Source organism: Amphibalanus amphitrite, unplaced genomic scaffold (assembly GCF_019059575.1).
Source record: "Amphibalanus amphitrite isolate SeventyFive unplaced genomic scaffold, NRLGWU_Aamphi_draft 000165F_arrow, whole genome shotgun sequence".
In the NCBI taxonomy this organism is placed as follows: domain Eukaryota; kingdom Metazoa; phylum Arthropoda; class Thecostraca; order Balanomorpha; family Balanidae; genus Amphibalanus; species Amphibalanus amphitrite.
In genome coordinates, this window is record NW_024881660.1 from 624,995 (window position 1) to 640,917 (window position 15,923).

General features: G+C 48.2%; 1 protein-coding gene across 1 annotated transcript in view; it reads left to right on the forward strand.

Moving 5' to 3' along the window:
- Positions 1–434: 434 nt before the first annotated feature.
- LOC122383499 (ankyrin-3-like) overlaps positions 435–15,923 on the forward strand; it is a 247,678-nt gene continuing 232,189 nt past the window's right edge. The window contains exon 1 of the mRNA XM_043370002.1: positions 435–551. Within this exon, the coding sequence (XP_043225937.1) occupies positions 450–551 (102 nt within the window). The 5' untranslated portion in view covers positions 435–449. The remainder of the gene's footprint in view (positions 552–15,923) is intronic.

Here is a 15,923-nt window from a genome sequence, read left to right on the forward strand (position 1 = left end):
CGGCGCGCGCCGGGGGCCGAGCCGCGCCGCCGCCGCGCCGGCTTCAAAGCGTCGCGATCGATGCTGCCGGGCTGACGGCGGCCGCCGCGTGCCTGGCCAGTGTCGACGCTCCGCGGTCGGCCCGGCGCCGGCGTCCTGTCGGTGGGCCCATGAGCAGCGAGCGGCCGCGCGCCGGAGGACAGGGCACTGCGGCAGGCGGTGTGGCAGGCCCAGTGGGAGGAGGTGACGCAGGAGGTGGAACAGTGGGTGGCAGAGGAGGAGCGGGCGGTGCCAGAGGTGAGGTGAAGGATCTCCGTGGCAAGGCGCGCACTGGACGAGAGAAGGCTGCTGGCACCAGTGGAAGACCACACGGAGACAAAGAGTCGAGCCCTGCTGGAGGAGAAGCTGGCCGCGGACGTGCTGGAAGAGTTGCTGAGGGACGCGCTGGATTCGGCTGCTGTGCTGCAGCCATGGACGGCGGACTGTGCCGGTGTCTGGCCTGCGGCAGGAGGCGGACGACGGACTCGCCGCAGGGTTCCCCGGCAGAGGACAGTGACCTGCGCATTAGGAAGGTTGGTGACCTCACTGTCGGCGGCGACCAGGGTCTGGCCACGGGAATAGAGCAGGCATCCTGCACCAGGCTAAAACATAGGCTGAAGGGAAACAGAGAACGTGTGGAGGCTTACTGAGGGCCATGCAGGGAGATTCGTGGTCGAAGTCGGTGCCTGGGGCTATAATAGACGACTATAAAGAATGCAGATATTTGCAAAAAATATTTATATCGAATATGAGCAATCTTTTCCTGAGTTGGTCCTTCAGTTGGTTTCTAGGTGATGAGCAGTGATGCAGCAAAGAAGTGATGAGCAATGATGGAAGTGGGTGAAGGGGCTGGCATGAAGAAAAGAAAATCACGCCCTACCAACATATCTTGAGCAGTTGTCACTCGTTCTTTTTCACCGCATTGTTGCCTGGTAGCGTCAGCTCAGCTGCAACAGGTGCGTCCACACTGTGCCCCGGGGGGGGGGGGGCGTGACCGGCGGAATGGGTCGTTACCGCGTGCTCTCGATGGGCGCCGCTTTCGGTCTGAAGACTGTTTCTCTCTGAATCGCGTTGGCTGATGGGATTTTCTCGAGTGCTGCTAGCTCCACACTCTTATCCGTGATAGGCATTAGATGATGAATGGGACATGGGTTGTCGTCATTGAACGAAGTAATTCGCCGCCCATCAAATGTTTCTTTTCATGAGATTAAGGATGCGAATGCTACCTATTGTTCTTTTAATTGATTGGATGAATATAACGAAATATTCTGGTTTTCCATCGCTTTGTAAGACTGGGCTATCTGTCCTGTCCGTTCTGTTCTGTCCGGGTCGCTGATGTAAGAGCTGGTACGTTTTTGAAGTTGACTGATCGTATAGTTGGGTGACATTGATATCTCTTTTGATTGCCAGCCTAATGGATGACAGCTTATCACCAAAGTCATTCCTAAGACCGCCTCGACTCCCCTGACCGATAACACCAGTCAATCGACATATCATTTGACTTGCACTGACAGTGACAGCAGAGCACTCTTGCGCCGTGACTGTCTTGCAGGGCCCAGTTTTGTCTGGCAGTGTTGAAGGCATCTGGTTAATGAGAAGAGGGACACCATTTCTGTAGAATCGAGGAGTGGATCATTGACTTTTGGTTGGGGCAAAACCCAGCCGACCGATTCTTGCCAGACTCTTGCTTTTTTTCAAAAGCGATGAAGACGCATGTTCTGGATTAGTTTCTTCCGGTAAACGGTAGGATTCGCGCTCAACTTTCGGCAACTTTCAGTGGTCTCTTAATGATTTTCTTGCTACCAACTTTCCAGGGCAGGAATGCGGTATAAGAGGCTGGCTTTATGAAAGGATCGAGTTCTAAGATGAAGACATTCAATATCATATGAGCTGCCCACGCAGGAACTTTGGAAGGCTCAGTACCTAATCTGCCCACTTGCACCGGCTCAGTCATGGCCCCGGCGAAGTTCACCAACTGCTCGTTGACCCAGCGTCGCAGGTCTCGGACTTCGACGGCCACTCTGAAAGCAGCTCTTTGGCGACTTCTCACGTGACGTCGCCGCTGACACCCACATGCCGGTGACACCCACCTGGCTTTGCTGGTGACACCCACGCTGGCGCGATGTTCAGCGACCTATGAAGAGGTCTGGTGACCTCCGCCGAGTGATCTATTGACCTTTGCCGTGAACTCTGCCGAGTGATCCGATGACCTCAACCGTGACCTCTGGGGAGAGATCCGATGACCTCTGTCGCGACCTGCACCGAGTGATCCACTGACCTCTGCCGGTGTAGGTGATGACGCAGTTCCGTCACGGTCTGCGACGTCTGGGTTTGTTTTTCTGCTGGCACCGTGGACTGGCGCTGGGGCAGTGGGTGGTGGGTGGTGGACTGCCGGCGATGGGTGTTGGCGAGGGTGACGGTGGTGTAAATTAGTGGCGTCATTGGCCGCCAGTGGAGCAGAGGTGTTGATGAGCATGGAGATGCAGATACGTGCAGGAGATACGTGACCTTTGCTGGTCACGTAGATGCCACGGTCGCCAAAGCGAAACGCATGGTCGGTCTGCTGATCAGAAGCATGCAGCGATCGGCCGTCCCGCGCCGCGCCAGGGTCAGTTTTAAGCCTTTACTGTCTGTGTTTTACGCTCATGTTCGCTCCATCATCGAATACGGCAGTGTGGTCTGGTCTGGTGCAGCTGTGACTCACCTCAAAAGACTCGAACGTATTCAGCACACGTTTCTCATCTGGCTGGCCTGTTCTAGTAACACTTGCTCACAAAATCTTAGCTATGATCACCTACTTCAGCATTTTAACGTTCCCTCGATCAAATCACGTCTCATGCAACATGACCTGATGTTCCTTTACGGTGTGTTTCACGGCCACATTGACTGTCCTCAGCTGCTACATCAGTTTCAGCTGTCGACACCTGTCAGACGCAACAGGTCCCCAGCTCTTTGGCATGTGCCGTTTGCTCGAGTGGCAACGATCAAAAACAATACCTTCTGCCGTATCCCATCGAGGTGCAATGAGCTTTTAAGAGACAACACATCTCTAGACTTCTTTTATTCTCCGATATCAGTGTACAAGGCCTCTGTAAGGCTCCATGCTGCACGAGCTGGCTTTTATTGAGCTTTTGTCCGTCCGAAGGGTTGCGTGTATTTATATAGATTTATCTTATATTTATCTATGACTTCACCTGTAACCGGGTTTTATCTGTACCTGTTGGTGATGAGCAAATAAACAAACATAAACATAAACATAAACATGACTGTGATAGGTGAAACAGCCCTTGGGTTCTTTTGGAAATTCTTGCCGCAAGTTTTGATTCATTAAATTAAGCTTCTGCATTATGAACTTAGGTCACCAAAGCTGTATAAGGATATATCTGTTTCTGGAACTCAGTGAGGTCTCTTTCTCAGGGCACTTCAAGATGTCTGACGCTATGGTGACGACACAGGCTGTCTGGCCGAGGCTCGGGCCGCTTTGATGATATCGGTCCACGGACGCTGCTTCCATTGATCAGCTTTGCTTCCTGACTTTGCTGAATTGGCTTCCAGTTTTGCTGCTGCTTTTTTGCAGCGTCCGACATTCATGTTTTTACTCCGACAAGAAAGCTGGTGCTTTACATATAGAACTTTTCCGCGGTGTGTCTGATATGGCTCGCATGTTTCTTACGTGCCGACCTGAATTCGGGATGCTCAGCCTTTGATATTTTTTCCGTGAGCGTGTTTTCTTTTGCTGGGAGGCCTTTTCGTTATAAATAGCCGTCGCCGGTCCGCGCTCGTGCGAGCTGTTTCGGCCGGTATCTCGGGGCGCCGATATCAGTTCTGCACTGCCGGCGATTGGCGCCATTGTAGCCGCCTTTCTACCGTTGCCCCGCCGAGGCTCAATAAGCGTTTCGGGGAAGCGTCGCCTCTCCGAACGACAGAGTCTGACGGTGACAGTGTGCTAACGAGCCGAGCCACTCCCAGCGAACGTCGCCGTCGGTCTTTGTCGCGCCCTGGGGGGGGGGGGGGGGATTGGTGGTCACTGACCGGTCCGTTACCGACCACCAGTGACCAATGACCGGTCCGTGACCGACCACCAGTGACCAATGACCGGTCCGTGACCGACCACCAGTGACCAATGACCGGTCCGTGACCGACTACCAGTGACCAATGACCGGTCCGTGACCGACTACCAGTGACCAATGACCGGTCCGTGACCGACTACCAGTGACCAATGACCGGTGGTCCGGCGGGTGGACGAATGGATTAACTTGGTTACAGCCCAGAAATGGGCCCGCACCGGACGCTACGCTGGGATCTCGGTGAGCCCGCGTCGGTTGGATGCCCGCCCGGCTCGGATAAGACCCGGACGGTATGACACTGTTTTCCAATGACTGGCTCATTACAATGTATAGAACAGATCCATCCAACTAAACTCGCTGGTGTCCATATCTTAGCGACCTTATGCTGATCTTATATCAGAAGCAGTCACAAAGAACGGGAAGCCGTCAATGGATGCGATCGTGACGGTTTTGAAACCACTTGTCTTCACTCATTCAGCCAGCCGCGCGTGTCCATCACAGAACGGACATTGTTATTCGATTGTTTCGGACATCAGGTCTGCCGCCGCTTCCCGTCTAGACGCGGCTCACGCGAGGAATAGTGCTAGCACGATAGCCCACAGCAACCCTTATAGCTACATATACCCTTCAACCTTTACACAGCCCTCACACAGCCAATAACCCTCATAGTCACTGCTCGGTGTCACCGTGGCGCCGGCGACCGTCCCGGATCGGCCGCCACGTACGGGCGTGCTGTCGAGCCGCGATCAACAGTCTCGAGTCTGACATGATCTCGACAAAGCCACTAAAGCCCGTCCGACGCACGGGGCAGGCGCCGGTGCCACCGCGGTGGCAGCGGCGGTGGTGGAAGGAGCTCCCAGTGACGGTGCTGGCTGTGGCTTCGGCCTACTCACCACGCAGGTGTGTTTTGTCCGGATCGTCAGAGTCACGCCACCCAGAGCCATCGGTGCAGCTGTCGCCAATGTCCAGTCGTTAGCGATGTCGATAGCGCCTCGTAGTTACTAGCTGGTGTCTGAGTGGCCTTAACGTGTCTTATGCCACAGAAACGACAACGCTGTGATGAGATATAAAGGATGCAAGTGAAGGTTGACTTACAAACGGGATAACGCCAGTGCTTCGGTGGCACTGGCGGCATGGTAAGATCGACAAGGTGCGGTTAGGTCGACATGGGAACCTCGGTGGCACAGGTAGAAGCAGTGCAGTAAAACAAGTTTAGGTCCTCGACAGCACTGGCAGCGCAGTGCAGTAACACACTGCAGTGCTACCGACAAAGGCCCCAGTGCACCGCTGTATTGATTGGTGCCGCGTGTTACCGCTGGCCCGGCGGTCGTTAAAGGCGGCGGGGAGGAGATTGTGGCCAGATATCCTACTCAATGGGGCGACAGTCGACACACATACATAATACAGCACTCAAACGGCGACCCGGCGGGGGTGGGATAGTGTGGGGTGGGTGGGGTTAGCAGCGAGCAGTCGGTATTGGCGCGAGGTCCAGACGTTTGGAGTGACGCTGACACCACACCTGGCTGTGGCGTGGACCGGCGGATGGTGAATGAATCATGGACTGCAGGTCACAACTTGCTCCGGGGCCGCGGAAGAAGGCACCCGAGGGTTCCCACTTCTAGCCGGACGCTGTCTACACCGAAGAACGGGCTAACAAAAATCGATGTGTTGACAGGAGTTGGTGGGACAGGTTGAAATGGTGGACTCTTGAAGCCGCGGTCGCAGCTGTTCAGCCAAAGAGCTCAAGGGAAGCACGTTTGTTCTTTAGTCATTGGCTTCGTTCCAGTGTCCTAGAATTGGTTTTGAGCTAGGGTGTCGAGTGGAAAAATCAGACCAAAAACGAGCAAAATGAGTGGAAAATTAGGCATAACATAGAGCTTCATAACTGCCACCTACGGGCACAGCCGACAACAATTGACGCCTGAAGCTATGATTGCTGTCACCAATAACTTTGGTCTTCGTAACCAACTAAAAACCTTGAGGAGTGGACAATGTAAGGTTTAACTTAGTAGTATGGCATAGCACCTAATATTGGTGACGATGCTATTAAAAATGAAAACCTGCATTTCTCAGCAATTTGTTTTTCATCTACACAAGGCCAAAGGGCATTTACCCTGCAAAGGGGGCTAGAGAGTTCCAAGTGATGTGCCAATGCTGAATGGCTACATAAAATTCATTCATACTAAATACAAAAAAGGTAATTCCTATTAGGTAGCTGCTAGCTGTGGGAACTGGTAGGTACCTACCTATTATACAAAGACAATCAAATTGAAATGCCTATCAAATACCTCTGTCTCATATTGCCGGAACAACTGACCCTACTATCGAAGACTGATAATAATTTTAAAAGATGAAATAACACAAGCTTACACTCAGAATTATAAAGATATCAAGGCAGGGAACTGATTTTACGACTTATCTGTTGAAGCCGGCTTGCGATTTCACACCAACTTCAATCGACACAAATGCGCAAGAATTGTATGTTTGCGTTACTCAAGGTCATTCTTCCCTCCCTCCCTCTCCGGTAAGCCGCTCCGACCGTGGCGATCGTGTTCTTGTGTTTTTCGCAAAAAATAAGTCACGGAAGGCAACCAAATCACTCTAACAGATAGAAAAAAATGCGTTCTCTCACATTCAAGTGATCTTCTTACGAAAAAATTTGTTGTTTGAAGCTGGTGGATTTTCCACTCCTGGGCCCAATCTTATAAACGCCGTGAAATGGATATGGCAGCACTCTAAGGCTGGATATATAGTACGCAATCTTATAAAGCTCTGTGAAATCGAAAACACGGCACGCTCTTTACGGTTTTGGTAACCGCCAGTTTTGGATGTGCCGTAGAATGATTTCAGCCGTGAGCAGCTGTGCACATCTCAAAACACAAACAATAATCAGCTGATTGCGGCATCGTCGGCACCTATTTCACGCCAGAATTTGTGGCGTACTTTGACGAGCTTCTCAAACAGTTTAATTCATTTAAGATAAATTCAATGTTTTTATGATATCAGTATGCAATATTTTACGTTATGATATTTTTAACCCGCGCCCCGTTGGGCTCTGCCGAGCAACGCGCCCGGTTGGGGGGGGGCCATTTTGCCCCCCCCCCTAAGATCTCGAGAACCACGCAACATAGCGACAAGCGGTAAACGGCGTTGGATAGCCCCAACGGGGAACTACCTTGTGACCCAATTTTATTGACCTAGGTCAAACCGAAGACGTCACAGGTCAGGTCAAAGGTCCAATTTTCACCGTTTACAGGCACTTCAAGAAATGCGTTGTAAAATCGAGTAAAATGCATTTCATTGAAAATCATCGATGGGGAAAAGTTCTTCAAACACATATTTTGCTATTTGAGGTCACTGATACCAGGTCAGGTCACAGAGGTCAGGTCACGGGGGGGTCACAATATGAAAGTGTCGTGTGATACATGTTTATGGTCCATTTTACATGACAAATGCGATTATATGGGTTAGGCAGCCTTTGGGGCCAGCTTAGAACACGTTTTGGTCAAGGTCAGGTCAAGGTCAGGTCAAGGTCAGGTCAAATTAGGTCAAATTTCAAAGTTAATATTTTTGCATAAAATGGGTATCGAATCGATGCAACTCGTCACGGGGAGTTCAATGGTGGTCTTTGTTTTGCCGTACGTGGTCTAGAATTGCTAAAAATTGAGTTCAAAAATTTGATGTCATCATTTTTGAACAGTTTTTTCGCTATAACTTGGCCAAAAAACGAGATATCGATCTGAAATTTGGTATGTATATAGAAGAGCGCTGGGACTATCACATATATTCCGGTTTTTTCGAAATTCGGGAAAATTTTGGATTTTTTCAAAGTTTTTCTAAAAAAATCAATTTTTTGAATTTTTTTGGTCAAAAACCAAAAATTTTGAAAATCCGAGATAGCAGTTTTGTAGCGCCGCTTTTTGTCTACTAGACCATATAAAGAACTTTGAAATTGCTTGATAACTGTAGATTTGGTGAGCGTTTCAAGATTGCATGTTTTTGCTCATTTTTGCTCGAACATGACCTCAGTTTGACCTTAATAACTCCTGACCTAAGGTGACCTAAGACTTGAAATTTGGTGTGAAGGTGTCAAATTGATGCCCGGGAAGGTACTGAAAATTTGGCGGCGCTGCGCGCCGCCGTTTTCTTGCTATTCAGGAAAAACCACAGGGGGGGGGGGCAAAATGGCCCCCCCCAACGGGGCGAGGGTTAAGATTGAAACATCCTCCACATATTAACTCAGGTTCATTTTAATGATGCTTATTATACAGACAACGATCAATTTCAAAATACGTATTTTCAGGAACTAAATGCACACTAAAACACATAAAAACGAGTGTTCATCGTTATATGGATTTATTTTTCAAATTAAAAGGGGATTTTTAAGAGGATTTTAGCACCAGTAACCATCACAGATTTTCGGCAGCCACTGCATTATAGAATCGGTATGGGTCTTTAGCCTATTCTCACGTCTCACGTATGACACAAATAACGGGCACTTCATGGCTTCTGATTACCTAAATGTTTAAATTAATGATGATATACCTTAGTTTGTCAAAAAATTGTTAATTCCTACTCACTATTCGTATCTCCTCACTTTCTGTCTGGCACAGTTACGGATCAATGTGTTGTTTCTTCCACAGTGTATATAAATGTTTCTTCTTTTCCTGCATCTCGATCTGACTTCTGAGCCGAGTATTTTTCTTGATATGCTTTGATATGTAGACTGGGTTCTTCAATCTTTTGAGGAATTGCTTTTTAGCTTTAGGTTAGGTAACAGGTACCTATGCTTGAATAAGAAGGAAAATAAGTTGTAACTTGACCTAATTCAGTTCATGTACGTAGTCTTCGAATTTTAGTAGTTTATCTTCAAGAAGGAAAATGTCAAGAGCTTATGACAAGAAGGAAAATAAGCTATATCTTGAATTGATCCAGTTAATGTACGTACCTATCCTGATGCTCAAATTGTAGGAGCTTCATTGTCAACGGTATTACTTAAATTACTGAAACAGTAGCCGAGCTATAATTAAATGACTAAATAATTCTTTAACAAATTTATTGCAATACCTTAACAGCAAATAAATGCAAATGATCGCAAATGATAAGTAGAAGAAACACTTTATTCACTCGAATTTCTGAGCGCGAGAATGCCCTCGCTGAAATTTATTTGGTCGGCAATCCACTTTTCAGGAGAATTCTTCAAGCATGTTTGTGTTTTCCATAGTTTGCTATCACGTTTTCCATAAATAACTTATTCATTACACATATGTGTGTCTCTAAAAGAAATAAATGCCCCATAAAAATCAAAACACATAACTTTTGCTGTTCGCAAACAGTACGCATAATTTCCCATAGCGACGGCGACAAGACATTGACCAATCACGTTGCGTGTTTCCTGCTGGCGTTGATTTGTACTGTGGGCAAAATGGCGTGAATAGAATTACCATACTATTCTCTTTATAAGATTGCGTGAATAGGGTGCCGTAAATAGAGTGGGGTGGAATGATAGTACGCCATTTGGTAGCACAACCTTTATAAGATTGGGCCCTGGGTGTCTTTTTGCGGTGTTTGGTATCCGGGCGTATTTCTTGTATATATCAACAATATTTCGAAGTATTAACCCTCAAAATAATAAAAAACGGTTTACCGTTTCTGATGATGGTCATCAATGTCTATTTGAATTCATCACAAACACGCCAAGTGCCTGCAATTTTGCTGCATGTGTTAACAGCAATTACCACACTTCCCTTCCGCAAATGCAAACTACACAATAGATTCTTTTCAAGCTTGACAGGGATATAGAAGATAGTAATCTGCATGAGCGAATAAGTCAAACTTTTGGATTTCTGGTGAAATTCAAGAGATATTGTTGTTTTTGTGAATAAACCACTCGGAACTATAGAATTTAGCAGCAGCTTCTCTTCTGTGATTCTTTTTTAAATAGTAGAGGTAACCTTCGTTGAATGACCCATATGTAAGGGAAAACTTCATATGGCAATCAAAATCTTTGACACTCAAACAACAGCTGGCAAATGCATGTAAACAATCCCTTGTGACTGTAAAATATGCAGCGTTTGGTTGTTGAGCAGTGTCAGTGTATGCGATCCAAAGTTGCTGATCTGATGAATGTTTAATAGTTTTGATTGCTTTTATGTATGTGAATGCTAGATAATGTGTTGTCTATTGGTGTAGGTTGCTGAGGATTGAGGAACATGTCATTCTAGTTCTTTTTTATCTGTTCAGTAGAAAGGCAGGTGAGTGCAACTGAGTGCAACCACATTCCACGGCTCATATACCTATATCATTACAATGACAACATTGCCTCATTTTCTCACCCTAACATGGATTTATTTAGCTCCAAATACACTTACAGGTTAAATGTCTGTCAACAGGTACAGGCTATTTCTGACAGCCTTATATCAATAGGCTGTCATACTGTCATAGCCAAAAAATAAGCAAGCACAAATTTATGGTTATATAAAAATTTGTTCTCTACAACACACATCACAGGAACAGTGATTTTGGCACAGCTTCCATCAGAAGTTTCCCTCCATTCATAGTTGACATGATGACGATCTTGGACTTGAAGGATGGCCTTTGGCTGGGATGGAGTGCAGTAGGTAAGGATTGCCCTGAGGATCAAGGTTTCAAGAGACATGTCAACATGGGGTGCACTTTTGTCTATATTTACACATGTTCTTTTCTTATTTTAAGTGCTGATGTATTGACAAAAGTTTTTTAGGGAGTGGAAAATTATCCTCAAATAAGCTAAAAAAGAGTGGAAAATTCATGGTGACTTGGGTGCTGCTTTGCACCCAAATTTTCCAATCCTAGGACACTGCTTCGTTCTTCATCCATCAATTAAACAAATCGCCAAACGTTTTGCCCAGTCCAGCACTAGGACAAAATGCCTCCATTCTAGTGATTCACCGCCGCCTGATCGATATTCGATTTTGTGTCGCCCGACTAAAACGGACACCCAGAGTCCCCAACGAGCTTAATCGATATTAAATCTGGCTGTCGAGGGACCATTCCGTTAGTGGAATTGAAGGTCTCTCCTCAGTCCTCGTTGACTGAATGGAACTAGGTCGGGAGCAGGGCTATAATGGCCTTTCTATATCTGAACCCTCGCCGTGCCACGAGACTGGAATATGTCACCCTCTATCACCAATAATCACCTCTTGGAGCCAATCAAACAGTCGTCTACTTCGGAGGACGTATTCATTTGGAGACGGAGTGAGATGCCGTGATAGATCGGAGACTGAAAAGTAATAAAGTAACGCAATGAATCCGTACCATGATGACTCTACGGTCATTCTTTGTTCTGGTTCGATGCTTTGGTACGATGTGCCTGCTTGGTTCTAATTCTTCTATTAAGACTAGCGCAATAAATCGAAGCAATTTTATCTCACCATACAATTTGCATTATAATATTTCGGTGAATATATGGTTGATGATTTGGTAATAAGACTTTCGCATGTAAACCACAATGCCGTTGATCATTTGTCAGAGCTCCACACCAATCTCGACTTCGATGGTACGGTACGCCCGGTTGCCATGCCAACAGCCATGACGTCACGTGGTGGGGTCGTCCATGTAATTTAATAATCTCCAGTGCGCCGTACGTGCCTTTGTTGCGGATTATTTTCTGCCACTAACTACCGCCATGTTTCCAAGAGACTGGAAAGCCAGTAGACAAGCTATTACTGTATGCCTGGTCTATTCAAATACATTAGCCAGAGGGGTGTGGTAATAACTGGTGTAAGCAAATTGACCACGGTCAAAAATGCATTACCAGAATGCACTTAAGCCAACATTTTGGGATGTTCTCGTTCCTAAGTCGGCTAAGAGCTTCGGTCCAGAAAATAAATTTATCGTTGGCATCGTTGGCATACAGTAAAATACATACCAAACTCGGCCGGTGATAAATTTTCAAGACCTCAGTCCTTACTGATTTTTGAACTCGGCCTTCGGCCTCGTTCAAAAATCCAGTAAGGACCTCGGTCTTGAAAATTTATTTACACCGGCCTCGTTCAGTATTATATATTGCCGATCTAGTTCCGGCTCTTGGTGGCATGGGTGCATGGCGCGTGTAATCGAAGAAATTACTTTCCCTACGGCGCTGGTTTGTTTTAGTTTAATTTTTTGTCTGGGATGTCTACACGGATCTTTTTAGCCAAACGGTATTCCTATGAATTTACTATTTTGAACTACCTTCCTTTGTGTTTTTTTTTTTGCTAGCCTTTCTTGTTAACCCACGAGCCGCTGGGGGGGGGGGGCATAAAGTTGCCCCCCCTTTACGTTTTGTGAAATATCTCTGAAACCTGATGAGCTACGAATGTGAAACTTGGCATAGCTTCAAATGAATACCTAGGCAATGTTTGAGGAAAGTTTGGTGGTTGTAGCACCTAAGGTGACGTCACAGTGACGTCATAAAGTTTTGACGTTTTCCGATATGGACCGTTTCTGATGACGCTGAGCATGAAACTCAACTGTAAATGAACTAGACAGCACCTGCTGTCATCCTAAAACATCTAACTACACTTCCATCTAGTTTCTGACCAATAATCGACCTTTATATTCGGTCCCATATATCTGATGTATCGTGAGAAATATGAGAGTCGCAAATCTATAATTTCACTTATGACGTCACTGTGACGTCATTTCAAATGGGATCGACACCAAATTTGGACACAACCTCGGATAGGTATTCAGAAAAATGTGTGCAAAGTTTCGCTTCTCTATCTCTTTGCGTTGCGACGATATCGTCGCAGAAGTAAAGGGGGGGCAACTATATGCCCCCCCCCCCCAGCGGCCGGCGGGTGGCGCGGAGGCCCAGCGGCCGCCGGGTTAACTGGATGCGCTCTGACTGACTTGAGTTGCGCTGGGCTTAAATCTGCCATTTTAGCATTCACTGCCACAACCATCGTCCAATTTTATTCCGTCGAACCCTTTACCCTGTGCCTGAAGTCTGGCTCCAAATTTACCGACGTCCAATAATGTTGCCATTTGGCCGCCCCCCACAGGCTGCCATTTCTGACAAACTTCTCCGCCGCGGTCGGTGAGAGCGCAGATTTATTGTTTTCCCAAAGTTGTCGGACGCTTCTAGATTTGGACATTCTCTGCTGCAAATGCAGCCATTTGAAGTGTTCAAACCGGACGGGCACGTTACGTAAGAGGGAGTCCGGTGGCTAGCTTGATGTTTGGATGTGCTAATATCGATACCATCATTTGGGTATCAGCCTTTCTCCTTAGTCTGTCAGCAGGCTGCTGTGACGGGTCTCCCCAGTCCCGCCTCTGTCACTGGAGTCCACCCTCGTTTGTTTCTCTGTGTTCCGTGGCGGAGTAGTGTGACCGATCGGCCTCTGCCACTGCGGCCGACATTGGGCAGCATATCCGTGGAGTCCGGCAGGGAACTGCAATGACAGGTCGCCCCAGCTCCGCCTCTGACACCCCAGTCGACATTCAGCGGCTCTTCCGCGACCCGTCTCCCCACGTTGGCCGGGGGCCAGAGCCGAAACCCGGCGGCGATGGGACGACTGCCTCCCGGAGCCGGGTTTATGGAGCCGCGGCGCTCGGGTACATTTGGAGGAGTTCTTATGGAAATAGGGGGTTGTGTGGTCGATCTTCTCGTCTTTAAGAAGATGATTCTTAGAACGGAAAAATTACACAAAACAAGGGACCAGGTTTATAAATTTTCTGCACTTCATCCTCTTGCAAGCTTCGGCATAGATAAGCGTCTTTACGGACTCAGCATTTGCAGTATTCTCATTCCATAACAATGCATGAATGATTCCGGTTTTCTTCCATTGCACTCCATGTCTTCTGTTACCGTGCCCTGTTATTTACAACTCCACCTGTCTCGGCGCCGCTGCCGGTTTGGAAACTCGACCCGCACGTCTGTATCAGTATCACCGAGCAGTGAGCGGCGGTAGCGGCAGACCGTCGACAGCGACAGCGGCCCGTCGACAGCGACAGCGGCGGGCGGGGTGTCGATGGAGAGAGCCAGGGAGCGGGGAGAGCGGTGTGGGGAGCGGGGAGAGCGGCGTTGTGCGGAGCGGGGTAAATATACACGCCGCCGCTCGGGACACGCGCTGCGTGCTGTGAGTGTAGCGAACCGTGCGTTCTGCGGGTTGGCTGGGGAGGGAGGACGGATGCACAGAGATGTCTGGGGGAGACGAGCTCGCTGGGTGGATGAGCCGTCGGTGTGTATTTACGGGTGTCACGCACATACTCATAATCCTCTGACGGGGTGGGACGGCACGGGTCACTGACCGGTAAACGCTGCTCTCATCACTGATCCGGGTATTAACAATAACCTGATATAGGTAGGTATAGAGACGATTAATGTGTCATAAGAGAAGCTCAATTCAACATAAGAATGCTACAACGCCACGACTACCTAACATGTGAAATAATGTGTGTGTCAAGAGTGAAGCTTCAAATATCTACAAATGTTACTGTATCAGCTCCACGAACCTGAACTGCTCGGCGGCTGCACTGTAATTTGTCTCGCTCAGATCTATCACCTGGGAGTTCAATCTCGTCTGATCGACTGTAAACTCGGGCTCTCTGCCCGGGCGACGGACGCTGGCCGGTTCCGGTCGGGTCACGTGGGCCATACCCGGGGGTCGTAACCGCTCCGCTGTGAATATTCATGGCGTCGGACGGCGGTGACGGGCGGGCGGAGTGCCGCGGGACGGGCGGAGTACGGCGGCAGTGGCGGCCGCAGACCGCCGAAACTGCCACTTATACTAGTACGGCAGGGACGGGAAATGGGACGGGTGGTGAGAGAAATACAGCGCCTGTCTTGAGAGTTTGTGGCTTTGAATTTAGTTGGTGCCTAACTGAAGCATAGAGATGGAAAGTTTAAACACATTAACAATTTTATAATACATGGAGTGAAGAAGTAAATGACAGGAAATGAAGCATGGTAAGCATCAATATAAGCCTGAAGACACACCAGAAAAGTGATAAGGACATCAGAAGACACTGACTGAAAGCCTAAACAAGCTCGGAAATGTTTGAGCTTCTGGGGAAATGCCCTTCAGTGATCAGTATGAGGAAGCGAACGCTAAAATCTGGACTGAGAGGGAGGTAACTCCACTGCAACCCAAAGTCCGGTGGCCCATCACTCTTACCTTGCATCTGGTCGGCGTTGCACCCCGTGACCTCTAGCGTCAGCGTCCGTCTGTGTTTGTGGCACCTCTGCTGTGGTGATCCTTCTCCCGGTGTTTGTCCTGTCCTGTCTGCTGGATCAGCCGCGCAGACAGACACGTCTCCACACAGCAGCAGTCGTTTGCGGCTCCATATCCGCGTCCGTCTAGTGGAACTGTATCCGTCTGGCGGCTGTTGGGAGCTGCAGTGCCCTGACAGTCCCACGGTACACTCAGCGGCGCTTTGAGCTCGTTCAGCCATTCGTTTAGTGTTTCTCTCAGGTGTGTTTGTCAGGTGACCTTTGACCCGGAACGGGGTGACCTTTGACCCGGTACAGGCTGACGGCAGGACCTTTGGTCGAGGTCCGTGTACGGCGTCCTCAGAAGTTCCGCACCCCCAGGGAAAACGGCGATACACGCTGAAAGCATCGCACTCTGGACATTTACATTTTACATATAAGGGCTGTAATATTCTGCCTGAGCATTTCCATGCAGCCTGTCATCATTCATGTTCATGAATTGATGCCATGACAATTACAAGCTATTGCTAATCCCATTCTTCATGTAATTCCGAAAAAAGTGATGTTCATTCAGATGAAATGCATAGTCATTTGTCTCTAAATTGTGTGTTCACTGTTCAGATTGCCGGGTGACCAATCTTTTATCTTTTTTTTTAGATCCC